Source organism: Aplosporella prunicola (genome assembly GCF_010093885.1).
Source record: "Aplosporella prunicola CBS 121167 unplaced genomic scaffold K452scaffold_17, whole genome shotgun sequence".
Lineage (NCBI taxonomy): Eukaryota > Fungi > Ascomycota > Dothideomycetes > Botryosphaeriales > Aplosporellaceae > Aplosporella > Aplosporella prunicola.
In genome coordinates, this window is record NW_022983545.1 from 741,842 (window position 1) to 760,224 (window position 18,383).

Below are 18,383 nucleotides of genomic sequence, written 5' to 3' on the forward strand. Positions count from 1 at the left end.
TTTTGGTGGTTACTGGTTGCTGGTTGCTGGTTGTCTGAGTCGGTTACCTGCCTAGGTACCTATAGGACGGGATGGGATGGGATGGATGGGGCGGGGTGGGGTGGGGTGGGGTAATTTAATAAGCTGGGCTGGGCTTATGGGTTGGCATGTATGTAGGTTGTATGATAGGCTGGACGGACTTGGTTGTTTGGTTTGCTTAGTTGCTTGCTTGGTTGCTTGCTTGGTTTGGTTGGGTTAGTTGGGTTGCTTTGGGTTGCTTTGGGTTGCTTGGGTTGCTTGGGTTGCTTGGGTCGGAATAGTAATGCAGCGATGGAGCGATGGAGTAATGGATGGATTGGCATGGTTATCGGGATAGGGTGGATAGGCGGTTAGATAAATAAACAGCCTTAGGTTTATAGGGTTTATAGGTTATTCGGTAGGGTAGGGTAGGTAGGTAGGTAGGTTTAATAGTATAGGTTAGTTAGTTACGTTAAAACTTCTTACTTAGCTATTCTCTAGTTTAAAGTTATTTAATAGTAATCTCTAGCGTTTCTAGTTTATAGTAAAGAGTAGATATCTATAGTAGACGATCTATTTAACGCTTAAATAGAAGCGAGGAGAGGAATTAAAGAGAGGGATTTCTTAGTCGTTTAGGTAGTAGTATAGGTAGTAAGTAGAATCCCGTCGCTAGAATAATACTAAAAATAATTAGTAGAGTTAGAGTAGAATAGATTAGCTCGATAGTAGGTTAGAATTAAAGTATATATACTTTTCTTTATAGCGCTACGTCTTTAGCCTATCTATCTACTTTTTCGTCTATAAATTTTCTACGTACTCTATACGCTATCTATATATTAGTTAGAGATACTTTATAACGTAGAAGATAGAGACTAGTACTTTATTATTCTTTCCTAGGAGGCTATAGGACGAGCGTCCTCTAGTACTACTAATATCTCATTTTTATTCTCGACCCGTAAAACGGGTAGTTGGAACGATATAGGCAGAGCAGGTCCTACAGCCATAGCCGTAGCTATGGCTCTAAGCAGACAAGCATGCAAACAAAGCAGCTCGTACAGCAGCGTATAGGCACGTCTAGGAAACAGGCACACCGGCGGAAGCGACAAAGGCGGCCGCAACTCGCCCTCGCTGTATAAAATCCCATACCCAAGCACAGCACGCCTAAGCCTATTATACTATTGCTTAGGCACTAGCCTATAAGAAAGCTCCCCGTTCGTACGCGCGACCGTCCACGGGCGCTCCAGCACTTCATCGCTACCCCATCCATATCCAGCTAAAACACTTACGAAACGCTCAATGCTCAATGCTCAATGCTACTCTATACAAGAAATAACAACTAGCTAGTTAATAATAATAACAACAGCACTTACCACCACATCTCTCCAACGCTGCCATGCGCTTTTATTTATAGGTAGTGCATAGCAGTAGCTTTGTGTGCCCCTGCTTCACCTCTAGAGCTCAACTCAAGAGCAAGCAAGTAGATCGCTTGTAGCGATGTGGAGGCAGTAAAGCACGCGCATTCATTCTTATTGTTGATCAGTACGGCGACGTCATTTCAGTTGGTCCAATTGCAAGCGTGCTCTGCGGAGAGAGAACTCTAAATTCTAAGGGCCTCTCGCGTTTTATATATCAAACACTATTATATTGTCATCAACGAAGTCGAAGCGGCCTGGAGCAAGATAGGTATTAAGCCAGTCGCACACCAGCGCAGCACAAAGCCGCAACGCCACCATCGCCATCATCATCAACATCAACATCAACATCAACATCAACATCAACATCAACAGGAGCCACAGGTAATCATAACCCCAACCCCCTTCCCTCCACTCATTCATCTAGGTCCATCCAAGTAGGTAACGTAACCCCCCACCCCACACCCCCCCCAGCACATCTACCATCTACCCCCACAACTCAACCGCATCCTCCAACGCATCGACATTAAGCAAATCGACCCCCTCCTCCACCAAAACCCTCCACACGGCATTCCTCACGCCCACCGGAAAATCCGGCAAGCCCCAATACCGCGTCGCGATGCCTCTCTCACGCGCCGTCTCGACCTGTTCCCTCAACAGCTTCTTCTGGTTCTCACTCAACACACGCGCGACATCATCCGTCCTTGTGACATTAAACAGGGACCCGAAATCGACGGACGCGATCGGCGCGACCTCGGGCCCAGCCACCCTCTCGTCATCCTTCAGCGCCTGCAGCGGCGCGTCGAAGAACAGATCGCGCGCGGGGGCGCTCTCGTTCGCGCTGAGCGCCAGCACCTGCTCCAGCTGCGTGTTGCCCGTGCCTAGCACCGTGACCGGGCCGGGGGCGAGCGTCCCGTTCGCGTGCGCCGTCGTGAGGTACCCGCGCGCGCGCAGGGGCTCGAGCGCTGTCAGTACGGCGGCGAAGGTCGCGTCCGCGTCTGTCTTCAGGTCGATGAAGAAGTACAGTGTTAGCTCGGGGACGGTGTCGAAGACGCCGTGAACCCCCTCGTCTCCGGTCGTGAATTGCGTGGTGGGGTTTTGCCGCTGTAGCGTGTCGAGGATGGGCTGGATGTAGAGCGCGTCGAGGGTGCGGGCTGTGGTGAGGGCGGAGCGGTGGTGCCCGACCTTTGGGGATAGGGGTTAGCTTGTCTCTCTCTCTCTCTCTCTCTCTCCGTGTGTGTGTGTGTGTGTGTGTGTGTTTGTTTGTGTGTGTGCGGAAGACGAGGGAGTAGGGTGCTAGGAAACGTCGTCGCTCATGTGTACGGACTTTGCGCGGGGGGAAGAAGGGGCCCGGCGTGGAGAACCGGCCTTTGGGGCGCGCCTGGCCCGCGTCTCAAGTCATCATCTCTCCAGAGGAATGACGAGTATACGGCAAAGAGACAGATAGAATACCACACAACATAAAACACGTCGCGGGATGGGACGGACGGACGGGCGGGCGGGCCGCAATCCTCCGGGTTGCGTTCTTGCATCTCACCGCGTGTGTAGGTGCCGGGCAAAAACGAAGAGGAAAAACACAAAAAAAAAAGGAAACATAAGCAGCAAACTCACATAAAGCTCCCCATCCACCAACCACACATCCGCCTCAACCGACACGGCGCCATAGCTCAGCGCAGAGTAAAACGGCACATCTACGCAGCATCAGCGAGCATCCCACCCCCATTTCCCACGCAGGACTCACCTCTCCAATAGTCATTATGGCTATGAAACGGTTTCTGCAGCGCCATCAAGAATCAGCCATGCACCATACGCAATCTTTGTTCCATTTTGGATTAAGGTGTAGAAAGAGGGAAGGTACAAGCGCAAGCGCAAACAAACATACAGGAATAACGCCCCGCGTCAAATCCGTCGGATACCCGTACAGCGGGCTGCGGTGCGTGTTGTCCAGAATGTTCTGGAGCGCGCCACTGCCCGTCGGCGCCGCAGCGACTTCTTTGGCGATGAAGACGGCAGCGGCCGCGGCGGCAGCGGCAGCGGTCACGGACGTCGGGATCGAGAGGAGCGACTTCATTGTTGACGAAAGCTCCTTTTCTCTTTTTCTTTCTTTTCTTTAGACGATGCTAGCGTTGGCCGCGTTGGTGCTCGGATGCGTAGGTGTTGTGGTGGTTGAGTTGATGACAGCAGCAGCCAGCCGGAGACAGCGGAAAGGACAGGGACGCCAAACAACAACAGCAACGGTGCACTAATAAGGAGCTGGTCGCCGCTGCCTTATTAACTAGTACGTGCGTGCGTCGCGACGGGAGGATGGAGGACAGAGAGGTCGGATCGGAGGCGAGACAACGACAAGCGGTGCGCATGTACGGTAGTTAACTAAGTAAGTCGAATCACGCGGCGCAGCAGCGAGCGAGGCCGAGCACACACACACACCGCGCAAACAGCGCACCTACGCACAGGGATGCTGTCACGTCCGCACGTACGTCCGCACCGACCAACCAATCGATGACGCACATGCGTGGGCGGCTGGCGGCGACCTATCGATACGCTGTAGCACCTCTCACCACTCTCAATGCCTAACTACCAGCAACAGCCCTGCGGTGGGCGGGCCGAGTATATCCATATCTATGTCGTGGAAAATAAGCTGCCGTTAACGTGTATCACTCTGTTCGTCTACAAAGTAGGTATCAAATACATATCGCATCATGCGGGCTTATATATAACCTTAGTCTGTAGAGCAAGCAAGCAACTTCAATCAATCATGCTTCCGCTATCATAAACTACTACTCGCATCCATGCCATCCGATGCGCAGTCCCCTTTCTGCAAGTCCATCCATCCTCCATCCATCCCACCAGCACGCACTAGGCAGCGCACCCTAAGAAAAGATGCAAATGCCCAAAACGCAGAAAGTAGGTAGCAAAGCAAGCCAGCAAGTAAAAGCAATCGAAACCCCGATCCACCGATCAAGAGATCGAGAAATGAAAGTAAGAAAAGCAGAGATAAAAAAAAGAAGAAAAAAGTCCTCCACTGCACCTGCATAGCATCCACCCTAACCACAACCCTAACCCTAAGTCCACCCTAACCCTAACCCTAAGCATTCAAATTCCGCAATCGCTCGACCCGTCCCCCCAACCCACTCGGCGCGGGACTGCCACTCCTCGACCCGGGCCCATTTCCCACAATCCTCGGACTGCGGGGCACACTCCCAGCGCGCGTGCCAACGCCCTGCCTCTGCTTCAGCGCGCGCAGCTCCTCGGTTTGGCGCCGAATCAGGTCATCCGCCTCGCGCAGCTTCAAGCGCAACTTTTCGTTCTCGTCGCCAAAGCGCTTCAGCCCCGCATCCAAGCTCAGCTGCTTCGCCCGCGCCGTCTCCCCTGAAGCGCGGTGCTCCAGCTCGCGCACCCGCTTTGACAGCTGTTCATTCTCGCTATGCGCGGACGATGCGCTGCTCGAGGCATCTTGGTACTGCGTACGGAAGAACTCGAGATTCCGCGTCTCATTGTCGCGGGCCGTCTCAGCGCGCTTACGGGCTGCGCGCTCCTCATCACGCTCGCGGCGGAGCGCCTCGCGTTCTGCGACATCTGGAATCGTTGAGCTTTCGAGGGCATTGCGAGCTTCAGCCAAGGCTTCCTGCAAATCGAGCTTCTCCGCTGTGAGCTTGTCGATCGTCTTAGTTTGCTGCTCTCGCTTGAAGTGGTTCGCAGATGAGGTCATCTTGGTGTCCGAGAGGTCTTTGCGGAGACGGAGCATCTCGTCTCTCATGTCCTCTCTTTCAGCCTGGCAAATTTCTAGCGCTTCTTCGAGCTCTTTTTGTCTGCCTTCCAAGAATCTGATCCTCTGGTATTCTTCACTATCCTTTCTGTCCTCGCCGTAGGCGGCCTCATTGACAACAGCGGACCCTGGGATAGGTGGACCTGTAATCGAATCGCTAATGTGAGTCAGCTCGTTCGGATTGATCGTGTCCGACTGCAGCTGCGGTGTAAGCCGCATCTTCTTGTTCGCGTCTTGGTTGCCTTCAAAATCCAAAGGCCGCTTGTTAGCAGCTGAAGGGTCGAGTGTACCGACGTGAGCAGGTGGTGGTGGGAGCTGCGATAGCGTGCTTTCATCAAGCTTCACAAAATCTTTGATCGTCCCGGCCCGGAGAATCGGCCACGCGTCTTTCGCGAGGCCAGGAGTATCCAGGGCGCTTACGACCAGGTCTGCAACTTCGGCTGGTTTTGATGACTGGTCTATTCTCCCAGCGAGAATACGCAACTCAGTGACGAGTCGGATACGAAGCCGGAGTTCCTCAATGTGATTGCCAGTGATGTGAGGTTGGATGCAGCGGTCAATGTGCTCCAACGAATTGGTGATAAGGGGAGTAATAATCGGAAGCGTCTTGTGTTCGTCCCAGTACCTGTCCATATGGTCCCAGACCAAGTTGACGCTCTGGTCGAGTGCAATGAGAAGGTCGGCTGCGTCGGCGTCAAGTGGGAAATTGTCACAACCCTCTTGCGTGATTGATACTCTAAGCAAGCTTTCGCCGTCTGTGAAGCTGCCGTTAGGCCGGTCACCACGGGAGTACCGGACCCCCTTGCCTTTGAGGAACGTTTCCGTGATATCGGTAAGCTTTCCTGGGCTCACTAGGACCATAAGGTGCATATCGCGGTTCCGGAGCCGATCTAGAACATGACCCAAAAATCGGAATTTTGCACTGCTGTTCTGGCTCCACGCTACCATCTCCTCTTCGGTGTTGTCATATTGAGTCAGGGCATCCGCGTCACGGAACGCCAAATCGACATGGGTCGTGATCTTCCGCATGTCATTGAGCAGCTCCTCAATCTGCTGAATCGCAATAGGATCGTGACTGCAATCTGTTTCCGTAAACTTCTTGATGACGTCTTCTTTGAATTTGAGCGCGCGTCTATACTCATCGCCTTGCAAGCCTTCCATAGACAGGCCAACCAGATACTCCGCCTTGCCAGATCTCGGTTCGTTGAGCAGGATGCCCGGAGTCTCCGTACCGCTGGACGAAATGCCTTCGCCCTCGGTCGGCATATCAACATCCATATCCATGGCGACCGAATCTGCAAGATGACCACCAGTCTCGGCCTGCTCTTTCGGTTCGTCTGGGCGATTCATCGTCAAAAGTTTCGACCGCTGGCGTTGGCCTGTCGGCGAAGCTGGTCGTGGGGTGTGTGCAGGGATCACAGATGGAGACCGGGTACTAGTATCTCGGCTCTGTGATTGGCGTATGCGTTCTTTTTTTGCCTCACACTCCGCCTTGTTCTTGGCCCGACTACGCGCGAGTTTTTCCGTTAAGGTTAATGCTGGACTAGAGCTACTGGATGCTGTACGAGCTGCTACAGGGGACTCTGGCATGCCAAAAGATGGAGAGTACAACCTTGAGGGTGGGTTGCTACCAAATGTTACTGGCGAACCAGAGGGAGGCGACGGGAAAGATGAGCTTTCGCGGTTGTTTATGGCAGTACGCAGCTCGATACTTTGAAATATTTCAGCAAGTGGCGTTTGTGGACGATCGTGAGCAGAAAATAGAGGTTGTTTTGCGCCCTGCGAGGTACTCTCACAGTCTGACTTAGCAACAACGCCTTGGCTGGACACGTGTTGCGATGAGATAGGTTGGGGGGATTCCTTCTGAACGACAGTGACTGATGTCAAATCTAAGTCGAAAGAATCTGGGTGGTTCTGTGAGAGAGGAGCAGGGCTCTGCTTAAGAATCGGCTCTGTGATGGTAGGAGCGTCAAGCTGTGCCGGAACTTCGGGAATTTCCTCTTTCTGTCTTTCAACTTCAAGCTTTGCCGGCGCTTCCTCAGGAGCTTTCTCTTTCTCCCTTTCACTCTCAAACTGTACTGAAACCTCTTGATTTGGCTCCGCTTGTCGAATGCTCTCGTCGGCTTCTGTTTCTTCGACCGCACGGACTTGTGTGACTGACGTAGAAGCGTTCGTAGTGGTTTGCTCAGAATTTCCAGGGTCCTGGTTTTCACTGTTTGTTTCAACTGCGGTTACTTGCTCCGGATGTTCCTTTGGTTGATCAACTCCAGGCCTGTTGTCTTCTGCGCTAGTGTCGATGTTCTGTGTAAAACTAGGGGTCTGCTCTTTATCAGGTCCCTCTGCACTGCTTTCAATGCCAGTGTCTTTTTCGTGGTTAAGGTTTCCAAGAAGATTCTCAGGCTCCTTGGAAGTGATTGAAGCGTCTTGCGTTTCTTCTTGGGTGGTGACGTCGGCAGGGTCGCGTTCGTGTTGTGCGACTTCAACAGTTTCCTGTACTGTCTGTTCCACAGATTCGTATTGAAGTTGTACGGCCTCTCCAACCGGCTCCTGCCTCGTTTGCTCTCGAGTGTTGACGTCAACGGTTTCGGGCTCAGGTTGGACGTCTTTTTGGGCAGAATTTGATTCCTGGACCAGATCGTCTTCCCGGACGGGGTCTTCTTGAGCCGAAACTTCTTCTTCAGCTGGGTCTTCTTGCTGAGCTGGACCTTCTTCTTCAACTAGATATTCTGCTCGAACCGGTTCTTCTTCTCGAACTAGATCCTCTTCCTGGACCAAATTTTCCTCCTGCTCTCGAGCAGAGGCGTCTACACCGTCACGCTGTGATTCTTCTGCGTTCTGAACAGAACTCTGCTCAGCCTGTTCCTGAGTATCAGCTTCAGGCACTTCCTGTTGAACTGGCAGTGCCTCGTCAATCGGCTCTTCTGTCTGCAGAGCTGGCTCCTCGTCAAGAACTTCTTCTTCGTGCGGTGGTCTGAAATTCTCAGATGCCTCAGGCTGTGATTGGTGCTGAAATTGAGATTGCTGTTGTGACTGTGACTGCGACTGCGACTGGCTCTTTTCAGGCGTCTCAGTCGGTGGTGGGGATGAAGCAGAACTTGCACTTCTTCTGGGGGAGTCTTCTTGGAGAGAGACAAACTGTGCCGGTTCGTGGGCTTCAGGGCTAGAGCCGTCTTCGATCGGATCAGTCTCTGGGATCGGGATTGATGACGTTTGCCCAGAGGTGTATTGTGCCGAAGCGGAGCTGGTCTCGTTTGCGTTCTGAGACTGTTGAGTAGGCTCAGGCTGGGATATGCCGTTGGATTGCGTGTCTGGCACGTAACTTGAATCGTCAAGTTCCTGGCTATCGGGAATCACAGTATCTCCAAAGCGCGGAGGCCTCAGCAACTCTTCAGCTGGCACGTAGTTGTTGTGGATGTTGTCGGGAACGCTACTGTCGGGAGCGGTACTGTCCGGTCCGACAGGAGGTGAGGCCCCCTGAGTATCGGCGGTCGGATGGACCTCGGGGAAGACTTCGTAGGCAGAGCGGTCAAAATCGTCTCCACGCTGAGATATGACAACAGTGTCTATAGTCTTAGGTCCTTTTCTACCTGGCGATGCAGTTTCCGGGATGGTCTCCGGTGTAGCTTCCTGGATAGTGTTTTGCGCACTTTCCTGAATGGACTCTGGCGCAGTCCTCTGATCGGTCTTAGGCTCGGGCGATCCAGATGTCGCGAACGAAGGGCTCAGTAGATTGGAGTCAGCCTCAAAGTCTGGTTCTGGTTCTGGTGTCTTTGGCCTTTCTTCCTGTTGAGTAGACTCTGGGGAACTCTCAACGATGGGCCTTTTCCGTTGCTGCTTCTTAGGAGTCTCTGGATTGCTTTCCTTCTTCGGTGGTCGACCCCGCTTCTTGCCCTTGCCCTTGCGCTTCTCTTCTTTCTGACGCTTCCAGTCGTCAACAAGGGCCTGGTTGGCAGCTGATTTGGGTTCCCAATTTGGAGGATACTCTTCGCCTGTCTTGGGGTCCGGCGCCCAGTCGATTAAGTATCTGGAACTAGTTTCTTTGAGAATTGCACGAGCTGTCCAGTACTCGTTGGTATTCTCGGAGTCGCCAAAAGAGTCTGATTGCTCTGCCTTCGACTGCTCGGCTTCGGGGCTGCGCGAGCGCGTATCACGACGCTGCTTTTTGCGCGTATTGCGGCTCGGAGTGTCGTCGGAATCGCTCTCTTGGAGTGTTGCTCTGTTGTTGTTCGCAGGCGTTGCTGCGGAAGTGGTGCTATTACGCTTGCGTTTGCGGGTGGAAGCCGGCACCATTATGCGGTCTGCTGAGCAGGACCGCGGCAGGCGAGCGAGCTGTAAGGAGTGAGGTTAGAGGAGGAATTCATGGTTGGAGAAGTTTTGGTTTGGACTATATATGACAGGATGCGTCCAATGGACAGGAGATGACGACGGGCAGGTAGTGTCCCGCGTTGTGATACCCGTGATGAAGGTGCAGCACTTACGCGTGAATGGGGGAGGAGCTGGCGGGAAGATCCGCCTTAGCTAGCCGCGAGCTTTATCTCCACGTGACGGCGGCTGCTTCGGCAACCCTGTACCAAGAAAAAACTTTCCGAAGCTGTGCAGATATGAATAAAAGAGCAACCTGGTACGGCGAGACGTCGCGGTGCTCGAAGAGACGTCAGGTGCGAGCGGTTGGCAGAAGTGGCGAAGCAGAGAGTAGGAGGAAGAGAGGAGAGGGAGTTGGCGCAGGGTGCAAACAGCGCTGTGAGCTAGAAACAAGCGAGTTTTGCGACTAATCTCCCGTCTTGAGGTGAAAGTTATAAAAAGAAGGATGATGCGAAGAAAGAGGAGAAGAGCAAGAGGTGCAGGGACTAATATGCCATATGAAGACGTCCGTTTGCACTGGGTGATTTCACACTGTAAGCGAGCAATGTACTGTAGGTTGTCTCACCTCAACTCAATCAATCAATCAAACAAACGCGGGACGGATCTAAGTGGTCAAACAGGCCGTCAAAGCAAATCGATAATCCGTGCTGTACTGTTCATGCCATTCGTCGTCATCGTTACTGATACAATCCGCCAAAGCCGTGCCCTGGCTTAATCTCCGCTTCACGCCCAACCTCGCGACCCGGACAAGACTTGACTCCCAACCGCAAGTCTACCATAAGACTTCTACCAACGCCATGCTTTCTGATCATTATTTTTATTTGTTCTCACCCTTCTCAAAGCGCTCGTTGCGCTCGGCCTCACGCTTGCGCTCTAGGTCTCTAACCTGGTCCGGGGGGCTGTCCTCAATGAGGTTGCTCTCGTTGCTGAGACCGTCCCACTTGGGCAGACCATCAGGAATGTCCATGACGCGCTGACCGTAGAACATGTGACACCTAAAAATAATTGTCAGCGCTTGCTTTAAGACACGCTATCGCGCTGCCACGCAGCTTATGCATACCTGGGCTTGAAATTCGCCTTGTCTTCGTCCGTCTTAAGGTGAATCAAGCTGGGGAAGAGGAGGATCATGTTGCGACCTTCGTCCATGATCGGTGAGTGGCAGTATGAGCAGCGGACCTTGCAAGGCAGCTTGTGCTCAATCGACTTGTCGGTCGGATCGTACCACTCAAGTTCGTGGTGGCCATGGGTGAAGTTGATGTCCTCCTTGTGGAAAATGGCAGCCCATTGGAATGGAGCAGCTGTGAAAGCGCTCAGAGTTAGCAATTGATCGAAACTTATGCAAGACGGATGGCACTAACCATGCTGGGTTTGACACGTTGTGCAGTGGCACAGCTTCGAGTCGAGAGGCTCCTTGCGACTGAGCTGGTACTCGACGCGTCCGCAGTGACAGCTGGCGTGGTACCTGGGGTTGAACTCCTCGTTGGGCTCGTGGATGCGGTACGGCGCGCGCTTCTTCCACTCGCTTAAACCCTCGGTCTCCTCGCCTCTGCTCTGCGTCTTGTGCATGTTGGTTGCGTGTGCGGTTGCGGCAATGTTGCGGCGTGTGGCGAAAGACAATTGCGGAGTGCTGGCGCGGACAGCTGTGATACGGAGTGGTGCTGTTATGAATCTGGGCGTGAACAGCCTTGTGGTGATTGACATGGAGAGGGAAGGGGAAAGAGTTTGCGAGTCAATATGTAGCCGCAGAAATGGTGGGCTTTAAAGAGGGAGGAATGCACGTTTTTGACTTGGGGGGTGTTCGCACGCCTTTGTCGACATGACTACGTCATATGAATCTGTCGATCGATTTCGAGATGCAAGATGGGCTGGTCATAGCTTCACCTGTCTTCCTTCACCACGCTTGGCGCAGTCTTGACAAACGCCAACAAATTGACCAGACATTGCTAAAACACATTACAACATCTGCCGCACACATTCGAGCCCAGAATCAGAAGAGAAGAGGATGCTATTGCCAATCGGCGCCTCCCACGGCATCCGCAACGCCCACAGCGCATGCACCGATGCAATGCAAAATACCCTAAGGCCGCAAGCCATGCTAATGCAAACCCACTAAAATCATCGACATCGTCACCGTTCCCTGCTCCCCGCTCGCTAAAGTCCCCTTAGCTTCTGATCTGCCCCTTTCCTACTACTACAACTCGTCTGGCATTACTTCGATTACTCTAACATCCAAACCCTTGGTGCCAATGCCCAAGTAGTCTGCTACTCGTACAGCGCGAGTCGATCTGGGATCTCTCGCGTAAAGTCTGCCGGCCCTACCTCTACGGCAGGTTCATCAGCTTGCGCGCATCTTTGTTTGACAGGCCGAAGATGTTGATAAGGTAGTCGAGCCTGTGAGTTTGCGTTAACTCTGCTGGTTTGGTGTTGTCTGTTGTCAAAGGAGAGGGTCGGCATACTTGATATCCATCGCGACCCGCTGCTTCATCTCCTCAAATCTGCCCTCGCAGTCCGCTGCCACCATCAACCTCCTCTGCGGATTGATTGTCTTGACTCTCATTACAAATCTGCCAGACACTGGTCTGTGATCGCTGACTCGGACTGAATCATGACGCCTGTAGTCAAGCTGCTTGATGCGTCCCGTCCCGCGATACAACAGTCGGTCGCACCATGCCGGACTACGCTTCTTCTCAGAGGTGTCGTAATTATCGGTGCCGACATCGTACTTGTAGGTTGGCGCGAAGGTGATTTGCTGTTCGCGAAATGCGCGCAAACGGAATCCAGGGTTCCTTCTTCTCGACAGAAGCAATTGGTCGCGCTCCAAGAGCCGAGTGAGGTTGTTTTCTTTGACGAAGCGGACAACGGCATCGCGGCTCATAGTGTCGATTCGGTAGTTGAGATCACCGTTGAGAATGCAGATCTCATGGTCCATGATCATGGATCCATCGCCTCCACCCACAAACATGTCTGTGCGCACAGATGGGTCCATTTGCGGGGGAAGAGCCGAGGTCTCCATGATGGCAGCGATGTCGTTGTTGCGGTGAACAGTTTGCGTCTGGCCAGCTGCGAGATGGCAGTTGATGAAGCACATCGAGCTGTCGTCGAGGATAAAACGGACAATCAATGCACCCTTGTTGCCGTGCAAACCGCCCATGCCCAGCTTGACTTCCGCAGCACTGATCTCCCGAATGCGCGGCCGTTCCTTCTCTTTGATAAATATGCAAGTAAACAGACCGACGAGACTGGCAGTGTGCAAAAGCGTATATCGTGTTGCAGGATGATGCTGTTCGAGTACCTTGGCCAGGTGGTCCCTCCAAGCGCGATATTGCCGACTCATATGCTCCTGCTCGGACGCATCCTTCTTCTTGCTGCTCTTGAAAAAGCTTTCTAGGGGCTAGTAAGTTATCTGAAGCTCAGGATCTAGGGAATAACAACTTACTCGCTGTGACCTTCTTGTCCTCCAGATCCACCAGTTCCTGGAAACCGAAGACAACGATATCAGGCGGATCCTCTGGCCTCAGCAGTTCCCTGAAGAAATTGGCGTCTTGTTGATCATGCCGCAAGCTGGTAGGTTTCGAAGCGCCGGCATTCCATGTCATAACGGTGGCCGTAAGCTCTCTGAAGTCGCAAAAGTCCATATCATGTCCCTGCATGTCCAATTCCAGCCAGTCGTCTTTGAGCAGCCCATCCCAAATTCTGACCACGCTGTCCGTTCCCAATGAAGCGACCTGCAGGCGATCCATCTTCCAGAGACTTGTTCGATCGACCAAAACGCCAGAAATCGGGTTGTCGTGAGCGTGCCAGTCCTTCTTCACTTTCCAAGGCGTAGTGCTCGTGTCGTATACGTAGATCATTCCCGTGTTGTAGCCGGCCCAAAGATAGTCTCCAACGCCCACAAGACAGCTAATCTTGTATAGACTTACGCTAATGACTCCTAGGCATGAATAGTCTTTCCGTGAATAAATGGTTATCTTGCCATCGTTGTGTCCGAAGTAGATTTTGTCCGGCTGGCTGCTGATCATCCCAGCAGATGTGACCTCTCCAGCGCCTGCAGCAGACAAGACTTGGGGGAAGACTTGACTGAAGCCAGTGCCTTCGCTGCCCCGCTGGAAAACCCTAATCTCTTTTCCTGAGGACACCCACAACTTGTTTCCGGCAACGATGGAGCATCCATGGGTCCTAGGAAGGCGGAAACCGCTTGGAGTTTGTGATAAGGTTGGAGAACCCGACTCGTCCGCCGGCCAGACATTTATCTTCCCATCCTCGTCCATTGTCCACATCTCTGCCGCATAACGGTAGATTCTGATGATTCTGCTGGGGTGCGCGCTTCTTTTCTCGGCAACGATACTTCCAGTAGGAATATCCAGTTCCACAAGCTCTCCTTTCTCATTGCCAAGCCATACCCTGTCACCCTCTTTATTAACATCCTGTGATGGCTTGAAGGCAATGGCCGTGACCTTGGCGGTTTCTCCCAGGGACGTGTTGAGTATCATCTCGCCGGTTACCAGATTCCAGGCCCGCGTGAGATATCCAGAGGTACAGAGGACCTCGCCACATACCGAAAACAACTTCGTATCGTACCCGATCGGTATCTCGCGCGGCCGTTGTCTGAAAACCGGTGGTCTCCTGTTCGCCTGCGAAGAGTCGGGGTAATCGGTGAGCTGTGGAACTGACTTCTCCTGTGCATGTTCCACATCGTCAGAATCGTCAGCATATACCGCGCTATACCGCGGTTTTGATGTTATCGTGCTCGAAATTGGCCTGGGCTTGGAAGCAATGGGAGAAGTTATGCCATTAGCGGTCAAAGATGAAGATTGCGTGGCATCGAATGTGTTCGTCCGTCTCGGAGGTTGAAGTCTCGGAGGGGCTGCAGGCGCTACGGAAGAAGCTCTAGATTGATCAATGTACGATCTGGATTGGTCCATTGACCTTCGCGCCGGTGGTGGGTCGGGTGGAGGCGGCTTGCTGCGTCGAATATCGAGCGAAGGCCCTCTCGGAGGTAAACTAGGCCGCTCATCCTGAGTTTCACTCACTTCGTCATTACGCAGTGATTTCACACTCGGACGATTGGGCACGGCCCTTGTCTCTGGTTCCAGAGGTCGCGGGCGGACATGAGGTGTTTGAAAGTAGTTTTCTCGATCTCGGTTCTTCGGAGGCACACTCGATGAAAGTCTTGACCCTGCCTGGCTTTGCTTTGGCGGAGAGGATGACGCAAACGCGCTATCGTCGCTACTAGGAGGAGTGTTGAACGGCGATAGCCTTTCTTCCGTAGATACGTGACCCTCGGATGCCGCAAGAGAGATTTTTGCATTCGCACCCGAAACAGAACCAGCTACAGAACCAGCTACAGATCCCGCAACGGAACCAGCGACGGAGGATGGTTTACTAGGGACCTTTGGCTTTCCAGCACGGTTGATAGGCGGCGGACCGGCACTGGAAGCCAGAGATGGCGTTCTAGTCCCTGTGCTTTGACGTTCCAATGGCGACGGACTTGGCTTCTGGGGATCCGGACTAGGACTCGATCTCGATGATCCCTGCAGAAAGGGCGCCTGTAGCGCTTCAATGCCCGCAGTTGCTGACCTGCTTTGCATCCGCCAGTGTCGAATAGCCCCACTGCCCTGCGGTGACCCGGAGCGCGAGGTCTGAGACATTGGCGACTGCTGCGGAGCATCTCTCGTAGGCGTCGGGGATTGCGAATTGAGTCCAGGCAGCTTTGAAGGCGATCGAGGCGCATGAACGGTGACGAGCGGAGGGGATCTTGGCGGCGACATGTTCGGGGATCTTGGGGGGGACATTTGAAACATGGAGATAGGCCGCGGTTTCTGGTTCGATTGTGGTGTGCTGGGTTCTCTACCCTGCGGAATGCGAGCCTCGACTTGCGGCGCGTTCGGTCTCTGCGGAGAGGAATTGCGAAAGCCGTTATAGCTGCTCCGGGGTATGTCCAGCGACATGCGTCCATCCGCCCGCGATGGTATCTCGTGCCCGTCGAACATGTTGTTTATCTCTTGTCGAGAGGACCGTCGGTCTCTGCCTCCGGGCGGCGAGGACTGCTGCCTGTTCAGCATGTTCTCGAAGTGGCTTCGCAGCGAAGACACCGGCTTCTGTCAGGCTGTTAGTACGTGACGTCTCGCGACGGGGGATTGCGCGCATACGATGGACGAGCCGTCATGATCACCGTCTCCTGAGCGGTGGTCCATGGCGGCGGTTGAAAGGGCCGGGCTGGGTGGTTGACGCGGTAGGGCGACGGCGCATTAAACTACGAGTGAAGGTGGTTGGTTATACGGGCCAAGGCGGCGTGAATAGGTGAGTGGGAGCGGTGGGAGCTGCATGCCCAGCGCGGAAAGGCGAAGGAGCGTAGGCGACGCGTGGGAATGGAGAGGGTGAGGTTCCTGGACGGAGGTTGGCGTCGTGAGTAGTTGGGCGTGTGGTGCAGCAAGAGGGCTGAGCCCGGAGGTGGAGGGGTATGTACCTTGCAGCAGCCCAAGGAGCCCCTGCAAGTCAACGGAGGTGGCTTGGTCGGATGATGAGATGAAGGGAGCGTGTGCGCGAAGGGTTGCGGGATTCCATGTGCCTGGAACGTGGCACCCAAGATCAACGGTCAGGTAGTAGTAAGGCTCTCCCCCAGACTTGGCCGCGTGCTCGTCGGAGCAGCGATGTCATTGTCCTAATAAAATAGGGCGCCGGACCCTGACTCGGAAGGCTTCGAGCGAAAGGGCCGGCGCATGCAAATTGCGACTGGCTCGCACTCGCTGCCAGGCCAATTTCACGTTTGATATCGCCGTGGATACCTACCCGCTCCCTTCGGTCGTAGCCGTTGCTCTGAATAAGGGCGGCGAGTGCTCCCCCAGGCCCTCGCTCCGTTCCGTTTCAGCCTCGAATCCCGATCAACACCAGCCCAATCTCACGTCTGACGCACCCCAGACTCCACGAGCCATGTGGTACGTAGCGCTTTGCTTGTGCTCCCCGATCGCTTCCTCCCGTTGACGCCGTCTAGCAAGCACGTCCTCAACGCCCAGGTCGCCATCCGCAGCCCCTGCTGCAAGAAATGGTTTGACTGCGCCGAGTGCCACCAGGAGACGGCCGACCACCCGCTGCAGAAGACGACCGAGATGGTCTTTGCCTGCAAGAAGTGCAAGAAGTGCTTCCGCAAGAACGCAGAGGAGTTTGAGGAGAGTGACGAATATTGCCCCCACTGCGACAACCACTTTGTCATCGACGCCGTCACCCCGCAGCCCAGGCTCGAGGTCGAGGGCGAGGACGTCCGGAAAGACGCCAGGTACGCGCTCGCATACCCGCGGCTCATTGGAAGATGGCGTTGTGCTGACTGGTCGCAGAATGCTCAAGGACGAGCGCGTGAAGCAGGAGGAGCTGAGGACTATCTTCGATGTAAAGGACGCACCCGACCGTCTGGGTTAATCGTCGCGGCATAACTGCAAAGCCCGCATTCGGCAGCGAGGATCATAAGTGACTAGCATGGCGCGGCGTTTTTGATCATAGGGCAGGAGTAAACGGGCAAGCGATAATGGGCGGTATACCAAGTGAGCCAGAACCGGCTCCGCAAAGCTTCACGCTGCAAAAGGTAAATGTTTTGACACTACCGTCCATGCCTTCTGCAGTACCTTGATAAGACGTGCTCGAGAACTTCTCTATCATAAACGCCATTGCCCGCAACCACCCCCTGGACCATGCCTATTCTAAGGCTGGCTCTGTCCCTCGCCGGATGGGCGCGTGAGGATAGCGGCAGTGCCGGTGCCTGGGGTCCTACCGGTCCGTCTCGTCTGGGCCTCCTCCTGCTTCTCCGTGTTGATGCTCTCGACGTACCTCTCGATGTCCTCAACGGGGAGCAACTCCAGGGGCTTGCCGGGCGCCATGATAGCGATCTCGATGTTCTTCGCACCAGTCTGCACGACTTCCAGCAGCGACTTGACCGTGAGCTTGATAGTGTCCTCCCGGTCCATGTCCGCCTTATGGTTGCGCTCGAGGAACTCGCGGACCGTCTTGCTCGACCTGCCGATGGCGTTTGCCTTCCTGTGACTCTGTGAGCATGATCGCCGCTCGAAATCGCGGGGTAAACCTACCATGCCGAGTAGATGCCAGAAGGCTCCGTCTGGTACAGGCGCGGCGTCTTGTCGTTGGGGTCAAAGCCGACGATGAGCGTGCTAATGCCGAACGGCCTGACACCACCGCTCTGGGTATATCTCTGCTGAACACCGGCAACGTACTTGGTGATGTACTCTATCGAAACGGGGTCCTCGACGGTGAGACGGTGCGACTGGGCCTCTAACCGAGCCTTGTCGACCAAGATGCGGGCATCCGCGTTAAGACCAGCAAAGGCGAGCGCAACGTGCGTGTCTACAAGGCAGATCTTGGAAGGCGTGATACGGGTATCCTGGAGCTTCATGGCGGAGCGCTTCTCGCATCCGAGGACGACGATGTCCTTGCCCTTGACGGCAACGGCGCAGGTACCTGGGGCCGGTCAGTCTCCACGGGCGTGCCGGGGCGGCGGTGAAAGTGCCATACCTCTCTTGACGGCCTCCAGCGCATACTCGACCTGGAAGACGTGTCCATCAGGACTGAAGACTATGCGGAGCAGAGCTGTTAGCTCCCATGTCAAGCTGATGGCGCGTGAGGCAGCTCACCGGACAGCGCTCTGTCGTAGCCGGACATGGCGGAGATTTAGGACACGGAAGATGGCTGGGGGTAAGTAGAGCAAGGGCGTAGCTCTGCCTTGGTGCAAGGACGGAGGTCGGAGCGAGAGGTGAATTGGATGGCGTTGAGATGGAGGAGCTGTTGCCGCGCTGTCTGGCGTTGCCTTGCACCTTGCCCGCGCTCGAGCGCCAAGCCAATCA

General features: G+C 54.3%; 6 protein-coding genes across 6 annotated transcripts; 1 reads left to right on the forward strand and 5 right to left on the reverse strand.

The window, feature by feature from the left end:
* Positions 1 to 64: 64 nt before the first annotated feature.
* Positions 65 to 460, reverse strand: K452DRAFT_289126 (uncharacterized protein). The gene has a single exon (XM_033540779.1). The coding sequence runs from the start codon at positions 339 to 341 to the stop codon at positions 135 to 137; it is 207 nt and encodes a 68-aa protein (XP_033396099.1). The 5' UTR covers positions 342 to 460; the 3' UTR covers positions 65 to 134.
* Positions 461 to 1,791: 1,331 nt separating this feature from the next.
* K452DRAFT_55110 (uncharacterized protein) lies at positions 1,792 to 3,727 on the reverse strand. Its single transcript, XM_033546835.1, has 4 exons — positions 3,292 to 3,727; positions 3,151 to 3,184; positions 3,021 to 3,100; positions 1,792 to 2,594 (listed from the first exon to the last, which is right to left on the reverse strand). Exons 1-4 carry the CDS (start codon positions 3,478 to 3,480, stop codon positions 1,896 to 1,898), a joined length of 1,002 nt encoding a protein of 333 aa, XP_033396100.1. The 5' UTR covers positions 3,481 to 3,727; the 3' UTR covers positions 1,792 to 1,895.
* Positions 3,728 to 10,354: 6,627 nt separating this feature from the next.
* Positions 10,355 to 11,103, reverse strand: K452DRAFT_230803 (uncharacterized protein; the record flags this gene model as incomplete). The annotated part of the gene is made up of 3 exons (XM_033537117.1): positions 10,355 to 10,532; positions 10,598 to 10,835; positions 10,896 to 11,103. 3 exons carry the CDS (start codon positions 11,101 to 11,103, stop codon positions 10,355 to 10,357), a joined length of 624 nt encoding a protein of 207 aa, XP_033396101.1.
* A 419-nt stretch (positions 11,104 to 11,522) lies between these two features.
* K452DRAFT_274142 (uncharacterized protein) lies at positions 11,523 to 16,072 on the reverse strand. The gene is made up of 4 exons (XM_033539179.1): positions 15,687 to 16,072; positions 12,974 to 15,635; positions 11,994 to 12,921; positions 11,523 to 11,928 (listed from the first exon to the last, which is right to left on the reverse strand). The coding sequence occupies exons 1-4, from the start codon at positions 15,729 to 15,731 to the stop codon at positions 11,859 to 11,861; spliced, it is 3,705 nt and encodes a 1,234-aa protein (XP_033396102.1). The 5' UTR covers positions 15,732 to 16,072; the 3' UTR covers positions 11,523 to 11,858.
* A 183-nt stretch (positions 16,073 to 16,255) lies between these two features.
* On the forward strand, positions 16,256 to 17,367 carry K452DRAFT_253227 (uncharacterized protein). Its single transcript, XM_033538281.1, has 3 exons — positions 16,256 to 16,472; positions 16,529 to 16,810; positions 16,869 to 17,367. Exons 1-3 carry the CDS (start codon positions 16,468 to 16,470, stop codon positions 16,948 to 16,950), a joined length of 369 nt encoding a protein of 122 aa, XP_033396103.1. The 5' UTR covers positions 16,256 to 16,467; the 3' UTR covers positions 16,951 to 17,367.
* Positions 17,110 to 18,333, reverse strand: K452DRAFT_253230 (uncharacterized protein). Its single transcript, XM_033538282.1, has 4 exons — positions 18,174 to 18,333; positions 18,055 to 18,114; positions 17,613 to 18,000; positions 17,110 to 17,562 (listed from the first exon to the last, which is right to left on the reverse strand). The coding sequence occupies exons 1-4, from the start codon at positions 18,199 to 18,201 to the stop codon at positions 17,229 to 17,231; spliced, it is 810 nt and encodes a 269-aa protein (XP_033396104.1). The 5' UTR covers positions 18,202 to 18,333; the 3' UTR covers positions 17,110 to 17,228.
* Positions 18,334 to 18,383: the final 50 nt, after the last annotated feature.

What these genes read in the sequence shown, in the direction of transcription:
- K452DRAFT_289126 (XM_033540779.1), bottom strand. Translation starts at nt 341, where the DNA reads ATGCCAATCCATCCATTACTCCATCGCTCCATCGCTGCATTACTATTC.
- K452DRAFT_55110 (XM_033546835.1), bottom strand. Translation starts at nt 3,480, where the DNA reads ATGAAGTCGCTCCTCTCGATCCCGACGTCCGTGACCGCTGCCGCTGCC. An exon ending in CCATAATGACTATTGGAGAG is followed by an intron (nt 3,101 to 3,150) that starts GTGAGTCCTGCG and finishes GATGCTGCGTAG; the next exon opens with ATGTGCCGTTTTACTCTGCG. An exon ending in TGGTGGATGGGGAGCTTTAT is followed by an intron (nt 2,595 to 3,020) that starts GTGAGTTTGCTG and finishes CTATCCCCAAAG; the next exon opens with GTCGGGCACCACCGCTCCGC.
- K452DRAFT_274142 (XM_033539179.1), bottom strand. Translation starts at nt 15,731, where the DNA reads ATGGACCACCGCTCAGGAGACGGTGATCATGACGGCTCGTCCATC. An exon ending in ATCATGACGGCTCGTCCATC is followed by an intron (nt 15,636 to 15,686) that starts GTATGCGCGCAA and finishes ACAGCCTGACAG; the next exon opens with AAGCCGGTGTCTTCGCTGCG. An exon ending in CGGGTCGCGATGGATATCAA is followed by an intron (nt 11,929 to 11,993) that starts GTATGCCGACCC and finishes GCAAACTCACAG; the next exon opens with GCTCGACTACCTTATCAACA.
- K452DRAFT_253227 (XM_033538281.1), top strand. An exon ending in GACGTCCGGAAAGACGCCAG is followed by an intron (nt 16,811 to 16,868) that starts GTACGCGCTCGC and finishes GACTGGTCGCAG; the next exon opens with AATGCTCAAGGACGAGCGCG.
- K452DRAFT_253230 (XM_033538282.1), bottom strand. Translation starts at nt 18,201, where the DNA reads ATGTCCGGCTACGACAGAGCGCTGTCCG. An exon ending in CTACGACAGAGCGCTGTCCG is followed by an intron (nt 18,115 to 18,173) that starts GTGAGCTGCCTC and finishes TGCTCCGCATAG; the next exon opens with TCTTCAGTCCTGATGGACAC. An exon ending in GCTGGAGGCCGTCAAGAGAG is followed by an intron (nt 18,001 to 18,054) that starts GTATGGCACTTT and finishes GACCGGCCCCAG; the next exon opens with GTACCTGCGCCGTTGCCGTC.